Genomic DNA, 7,727 nt, shown 5'->3' on the forward strand with positions numbered 1-7,727 from the left:
CCAGGGCCTGAGCTACAGCTCAATGGTGAGACCTTGACTAACGTGTGGGAGCTCTGGATAAGAATCACCATTAGTTCAGTAACAAGTGGCTGCCCAGGGGCTGCGTATGCCCACTGCTCACAGATAGAAGGAACAAAGGACTCTAGAACTATAAGACAGGGAAGCCAAGGAGGCCTATTCATATCCTCAACACACACTGAGAGCCAGGCAGTGTGTCAAGGTGCTCCTTCAAAGGCCAGCACTAACCAAGATCTTGGGCCAAGCGTATTTAACAGCTCCTAAGGCAGAGTTAGCAAAGGACTTTGCCTCTTATAGAGAACCACCTATGTTTTAAGGCTTATTTGTTTATTTTACATGTATATATGTGTGTCTGAATATATTCAAGAGCACCATGAGTGCCGGGCGATGGTGGCGCACGCCTTTAATCCTAGCACTCGGGAGGCAGAGGCAGGCGGATCTCTGTGAGTTCGAGACCAGCCTGGTCTACAAGAGCTAGTTCCAGGACAAGCTCTAAAGCTGCAGAGAAACCCTGTCTTGGAAAACCAAAAAAAAAAAAAAAAAAAAAAAAAAGAGCACCATGAGCATGAAGTGTCTGCAGAAACCAGAAAAGGACATAGGATCCCCTGGAACTGAAATTATAGGTAGCCATGAGCTGTCCAGTGTGGCTGCTGGCATCAGAACCCAGGTCCTCTATGAGATCAGCAAATGCTTGTAAACACAAAGCTGTCTCTCCAGCCCTCCCACCTGTAAGTATGGAAAGTAAGAATTAATTCAGGAGTGCCAGTTCTTCCTCTACCCTGTCAGTGCTCAGGGAAAGAATGAGGCAAATTTTTCTGTACTTTGTGTTTCCGGAAGAAATTACTTTTTTGATTGCGAATTCTGCGGGTGTTGTAGAAAGCACAGGCATCTTTCACCTCAGCAGGGAAGGATGATGCTGTCCATTTGAACAGGGGCTGGGGACTTAAAATCACAGTGTTTCTAAATGAGATGGCTCTCTGGATAAGAATGAGTACTGTAGAAACTGAACTGAAGTAAATTATGGATAGCAATGTTATGCGGTATTCCCCTCTGTATGCTGTGAATATGTTGTATTATCATTGGTTAATAAAAAAAAAAAAAACCTACTTTGGCCTATGACGGGACAGAGTTTAGCAAGGCAGAAAATCCAAGCAGAGATAGCAAGGAAAGAAGGTGGAGACCATGTAGCTGCCAAAGGAGAAAGATGCCAGAGCCTTACTGTAGGTAAGCCACAGCCTACTGGTGATACACAGATTAATAGAAATAGGTCAATTTAAAACATAAGAGCTAGGTAGGAATATACCTGAGCTATCAGTCAAAGAGTGTTGTAAATAATATAGTTAATATAGTTTTGTGTGATTATTCAAGTCTGGGTGGCGGGGAACCAAAAGTGAAGTCTCCACTTAAAGCAATGGTATTCAGGAGACTGCTTGCTTTTTTTAAAATGTTTATTTATTTATTATGTATACAATATTCTGTCTGTGTATATGTCTGCAGGCCAGAAGAGGGCCCCAGACCTCATTACAGATGTTTGTGAGCTACCATGTGGTTGCTGGGAATTGAACTCAGGACCTTTGGAAGAGCAGGCAACGCTCTTAACCACTGAGCCATCTCTCCAGCCTGACTGCTTGCTTTTAAGCAACTGTCAAGGACCTTCGGAGGATTCAGCCGTGGGAAGCTCAGCTTTTTTGTTGTTGTTGTGTGGTTTGGTTTGGTTTGGTTTGGTTTGGTTTGGTTTTTCGAGACAGGGCTTCTCTCTAGTTTTGGAGCCTGTCCTGGAACTAGCTCTTGTAGACTAGGTTGGCCTCGAACTCACAGGTTGGCATGATCCTCCTGCTTCTGCCACCTGAGTGCTAGGATTAAAGGCATCCACCACCACCACCACCACTGCCCAGCTTGGGGAGGTCAGCTTTAGCAGGCAATCACTCCTAGGCTAAGGAGAACACATCTCACACAGAGACTTTCATCTGTGAAAAAACACAGAGCGGCGCAGAGGAGATCACATCAGAAAATCTCCTATCCCGACAGCCTTGAGGGACAGGCAACAACCCACATGTAGAGGTGGAAGGGATTCCTTAGCTGGAAGGAAGGTTATGAGCACAGACGCAGAGAAGCAGAAGGTAGAGTGGGGAAGGACTCAATGAGTGTCAGTCCAGCTGGAATAGGACCTAGACATAGAACCATCTTCTCCGAGAGAGCTCTAATGAAAGGAGCTCTTGATGGATATAATTTGAGACCCTCAAATGAGGTGGACAAGAGACCTCAACAAACACTCTAAATAAGCATGTGGTTTTGAAAAATGGTACTTTCCAGTAAGCCGTGCAACTTGGATAGAAAGGTATCCTGGCAGTCGGGAGCCAAGGAATATCACAGTCACTGTAAGAGTAGCAGGGAAAGGTTTCCCCAGTGAAACAATTCTGCTCAGGTCCCCCAGAGTATAACAACTCTGCTCTGCTAGGGGAAGGTTTTCCCAGCGAAAGTGTTCTCCTCCACTCTGCTCCCCTCCAGCTCCTGGATTCTTCCCTCCCAATAAATCTCTCAAATGAGATTTGGGTGATGACCTTCTTTTGCCAGAGTGGAGTCGGGCAGAGAAATAGCAACTTTTGCAAGAGCTGGCCCTTTTAACCTACACTTCCCGTGGAAACAGACCCTGCTCTGCCCTTCACTTTTAGCTCTGCCATTTTAATACATTTAAGACTTTAGACATTCATAAACTCAGCCTAAAGGCCCCAATTGTAAAAAGAGGAGATACTGTATTTCATATGTGCCTTACAGGATTTGTGTGAACATCAAGAGAGACAGTGAACACAAAATAGCATTGTCTACTTCTTTATAGTCAGTGAGAGTATTGTGAAACTGCCCCCTAAATGTTATTTTTATTCTATTATTGCTACTATGTAAGACTTGTGGAGACCAGGGAATGCTTCTTTTCCTGGACTAAGAACACAGAAATGATTTTTTTTATTAAAGCCATTTCATGAATGAATGAGTACACATATGGATAATATTCAGAACCCTCAAACTAAACAATAAAATCAATCTTTCAAACTATGCTGGAAGCCTGTTGACTGTTCCTTGATTCTTGGGGGTACTTAGGCCATTGGGAGCTCTGAGTTAGTTGGTATCATGGTACAGGAGGAAGCCAGTGAAGGTGCAGTCATTGACATTATCTGCATAGAGTCCGTTATGATCCCCATCCCCATACACCTGGAGCCAGACTTGGTCGCCCACCTCCAGGTGGAGGAGCACAGAGCCGGAAGCCTGGTCCACGTTCTTTTCCTGGTACTGGTCGTAGGTGAAGAGAACAGCCTTGTCCTTCTTGAAGAGGCCCACCTTCACGTCCTTCATGTACACCGTGATGTGGTAGGAGAAGTAGTAGAGCCCAGGGATGTTGCAGTAGAACTTCCCAGTGCTGCCGTCGTAGTGGTTCTGTTGGTTGTAGAAGATCTTAGTAAAGCGGATGGGAACATTGGGCACGGTGACTCCGGTCTCCAGCCCCACGCTGAATGCTGAGCGATACACATAAGCAGCTTCTCCAGGCTCGCCTTTCCTGCCAGGGATTCCGGGAAAGCCTCGGGGCCCTTCAGCTCCAGTCCCCCCAACATCTCCTGTCTCACCCTTAGGACCAAGAAGACCTAGAAAGTGAGAAGAACTCTGTGACTGCTGGGAACAGAGCTGCCTAGATGGTTTCCAGAGCCTCCACCCACCATCCATGTGACATGACAAGGGAAGATGTCATCTCCACTTCACACACCCCGGTGGGTTCCCATAAGCTCATCTCCAACCATGGTTTTCAAAGTTATGAATAAATTAAAAGATAGGTGAGCAAACTGAGTAATACAGAGAACTTTCTCGCTAGAGAGTTCATCCCGGCTCGTTGTTTTTTTGCTTGGTAGAGGCTCTGAGTTAGTAGTAGTCACTTGGGGTCAGAAGATGTTCTGATCATGATGTATTTATCTACTCATTCATCTATTCATTCCTTCATCTCATACCTTTCCATACCGACCCTCCCCCAAAATTGATCTCCTGTATGTATCCATCACAGTTCATTTGCCCTACTCGTCTTTTGTGCACTGGCTAACCAACCATGTGCTGCCTTCTATCCCCTCCGTCCAAATGTCCTCCCTCCTCCATTCCCTGGAGTTGTCCTTCGAGGGACGGCTCAAGCCCAGTCTCCTCAGCACAGCCTGATCATGAATCTGCATCCTCTCTGGTGCTCTTCTTCTGTATTCCATGCCTTCAGCATTTGCACACATTCTGATTGGTGTGTTGGAAGACACATTGTCCTCGCAACCACTACCCAGAGTCTTGTACATTAGACTTGTCTTCCTGACTACACCAAGCATTCTCTAAAAGCTGCTGTGTGCTACAGGAGTGCTCAGAAAGGACAGATGGCTGACAGTAGATAGAGCAAGAATTAGGGGGGAAGAAGAAGAATTCATTGGAAATATGGACATGGGTAGGCAGAGGGGAGAAGCAAATAGAGGGAAGTCGTGGATACCTCAGTAGGTATTACTTCATCTCACTCAAAGAGGACAACTCAAGTTCCGGATGCTTATGAACCAGATAAGAAAGGTTTTGCTTCTTGCCTGTAACTGGTATCATATCCTGCTGATGTGGGATGTCCTTCTGTATATGTGTTGCTTTTATTGGTTAATGAATAAAACTGCTTTGACCTATAGCAGGGCAGAATATAGCTAGACTGAAAGAGATATAGAAAGAGAGTAGGTGGAGTCAAAAAGACACCATGTAGCTGCCAAAGGAGACAAACCACGAGCCTTGTGGTAAAATATAAAATAATAGAAATGGGTTAATTTAAGATGTAAGAGTTAGTTCATAAGAAGCCTGAGCTAATAGACCTAGCAGTGTTGTAATTAATATAGTTTCTCTGTGATTATTTCAGGTCTGGGCAGCTGGGAACAAATGAGCAGTCTCCACCTACACCCTACAAAGCCCTGCTCTGCCCAGGACTCTCCATACCTGCATCTCCTTTCTCGCCCTTCTCACCAGGAGTACCATCTCTGCCATCACGGCCTGGTGTTCCATTGTGGCCAGGATGTCCTGGGATGCCTGCCATCCAACCTTCACAAGTCCCCTTGGGAGGAGGAAGCGGGACTCCTGGTTCTTCAGCTGTGGTAACTTCAGCATGGCAGTGCAGAACTAAGAGCAGCAGGACAGCTTGGAGCAGCATCCTGATACCCTAGAATCAACAAGTGCGTAGCCATGGGAAGGGCAGACACACACACAGTACATCCAATCAGCCTGCATCATTCCATCCTTCTGAGTGGAGTCTATTCCAAAGATCTGCACCTTTAATACTCACCTCCCCAGAAGGCCTTCCGTGGCTACCCCAGTCCTCACCTCCCCAGAAGGCCTTCAGTGGCTACCCCAGTCCTCACCTCCCCAGATGGCCTTCAGTGGCTACCCCAGTCCTCACCTGTCCTGGAAGGCCTTCCGTGACTACTCTGTCCCTACTGTCCCAGAAGGCCTTCACTTAGAGTCCTCTGAATTTGCAATGCATGGCATAATCTCCTGCACATTACTCCTTTAGCTGCCTGATTGTACATTCACAGGCAGCAGGGATGATCTGCTTCTAGACTCCTCATCCTGAACACAGGCCCAGGCACAGGGAGCATTCCAAGATCCTGTCCCGGGTTTTTCTGGTTGTTCCATTCAACTCTAAACAGCTTCTCACTCCCTGGTTCTTCTTCTTTTCTCCCTCATTTTCATATACACATGTACACTTGTGAGCATTTGTGTGTACAAACACAAATACCTCCCCCCACACACACTCACTCACACACACTCATTGGAGACTACAGAAAAAAAGCAACTAATTCCAAAGGATATGTTTATTCTTAAAGAATAGCAAAAATCATTCTTCACCTGAAACACTGTTTTGGTTTTGTCTTGTGTTCATAATCATCATCTAAAATATCTGCATTGCCAGGCCAGTAGGAGCTACATAGTAAGATTCTGTCTCAACAGTAATACCAAAAGATGTTTAGTGAGCAGAATAAATGGTTTCCATTCTCCAGTCAATAAAAAATTGTACAATTTATTGAACTTAGCTATCTCTTAATCCCCTCACTAAGTATCTCTGTGAGTGTTCTCTGTTGGTTAACTTACTAGCATCACAATGTGTTTCTTCTGCATTTTTGTTTATTTGAACTGTTTTGGCTTTGTTGTGGAGGACACTATCTTGAGAAAGTGTTTCATGTAACCCAGCCTCGCTCCAAACCTACTGTAGTAGGAGGAGAGGGTCAGAGACAACGGCCTGAACCAAGGACGGCTCCGGGAGAGCACCAGCGGGGGCCCCAGACTGCCTCGCGGTGTCTCTGTGGGCCTTTGTCGCCATCTACTGAATCTGGAGGGCTCAGAAGCATAGTCTCAACAATGGCTACAGGGAAATGAAAATGAAGCACTTTGGGTCTGGCTAGTCCCGAGAGCAAAAGAGGCAAGTTAGAGAAAACCAGAGGAAAGTCCCCAAATGTCCCTCTTGTATTTAGGGAGAATGCTGGTCTGAAACTTCTTTATCACCGTCAGTCAGCTAGCTAGGTAGGTTGGTCAGTAGGGGTGTGTGTGTGTGTGTGTGTGTGTGTGTGTGTGTGTGTGTGTTCCCGTGCCTATGGGTATGTACCCACAGAAGTCAGAGAGCACCTTGCGCGGGTCAGCTCCCTCCTTCCCCCAATTGGGTCCTGGGGAACAAACTGGAGTCATTAAGTTAGGCACCTTTACCCACTGAGCGATCTCACTAGCCCTTGCTTTGAAGCTTTACAGATGTCATCTCTCTTACTTCGTCTCTGCCCTTTCTTCGTACAGCCTCAGCAACCACACTCCTGAGAAGTTTAACTCTGCTCTTCCCCCCCAGATGCGAAGAAGTAAGAGTCTATGACGCGCCAATCTTTCCAGCCAGAAACAAGAAAGAATCCAGAATTCGTGTGGACTAATGCCGGCAGTTAAGATAAAGGGTGGCCCAGGACTTACCTAAATGTTGAGAAGGGAGGCAAAGACAGACCCCTAGAGTTTTCTGGTTCTCCCTTTCTGCTGAAGAAATCAGCATCCTTTCTCACCTAAAAGAACACATTCTTCCCCAAGGCCTCTGTGTACCTAGCACTTTTCTCTACTCACAGGTGCAGCTGTTCCGGGATCCCCGAGAGTGGCAAGGGGCAGAGGTGCCAAACGGCACATATCCTCGGCTGTTTCTTTTTCTAAGATTTATTTTTTTAAAAATTTGGATATGCCTGGGGGTGTACACCTGTGTCCGGGCGCACTTGGAGGGCCTTCGCCTGGAGCTGGAGTTACCGACAGCTGTGAACCAGGTCCCTTGCAAGATGTCTCTGCGCGTGCGTCAACTGCTGGACTCTCTCCAGCATTCTCTTAGCATTTGCTTAGGACAGGTCCTAATTGAAGAAGGCTTCATTCCCACCTGATTCTGGGTAGAAAGTCAGCTATGGATAACCACTGAAGGATACAGAATGCATCTTTTTTTAAAAAAAAAAATTGAAATTATTTCAGTTCTTTGCATAGACAAAGCAATTATTACACTTTGATTTTGAAAGATTCCTATTTCTATGGGGGAAACACTATTGCCTGGAACTGAGTACTGGACATGATCTATGGTTAGAGCATGCTACCAAAAAAATGTTTGGGATAGGTCATGAGTTCTGGATAGGGCACGAAGCTAGACAGCGAGGATCGTGTATAAT

The 7,727-nt window shown here is 46.0% G+C and overlaps 1 protein-coding gene across 1 annotated transcript; it reads right to left on the minus strand.

Annotated features, from left to right (window-relative positions):
- Window positions 1–3,132: 3,132 nt before the first annotated feature.
- On the minus strand, window positions 3,133–7,209 carry Adipoq (adiponectin, C1Q and collagen domain containing). The gene is made up of 3 exons (XM_038346192.2): window positions 7,150–7,209; window positions 4,999–5,218; window positions 3,133–3,653 (listed from the first exon to the last, which is right to left on the minus strand). Exons 1-3 carry the CDS (start codon window positions 7,207–7,209, stop codon window positions 3,133–3,135), a joined length of 801 nt encoding a protein of 266 aa, XP_038202120.2.
- Window positions 7,210–7,727: the final 518 nt, after the last annotated feature.

This window comes from Arvicola amphibius, chromosome 10 (genome assembly GCF_903992535.2).
Source record: "Arvicola amphibius chromosome 10, mArvAmp1.2, whole genome shotgun sequence".
In the NCBI taxonomy this organism is placed as follows: Eukaryota; Metazoa; Chordata; class Mammalia; order Rodentia; family Cricetidae; genus Arvicola; species Arvicola amphibius.

Excerpts from the sequence above, each read along its gene's own strand:
- Adipoq (XM_038346192.2), bottom strand. The coding sequence starts at position 7,209 with ATGTGCCGTTTGGCACCTCTGCCCCTTGCCACTCTCGGGGATCCCGGA. Across the intron at positions 5,219-7,149 it reads ATCCCGGAACAGCTGCACCT|GGTATCAGGATGCTGCTCCA; the intron begins GTGAGTAGAGAA and ends TGTTGATTCTAG. Across the intron at positions 3,654-4,998 it reads GGGCGAGAAAGGAGATGCAG|GTCTTCTTGGTCCTAAGGGT; the intron begins GTATGGAGAGTC and ends CTCACTTTCTAG.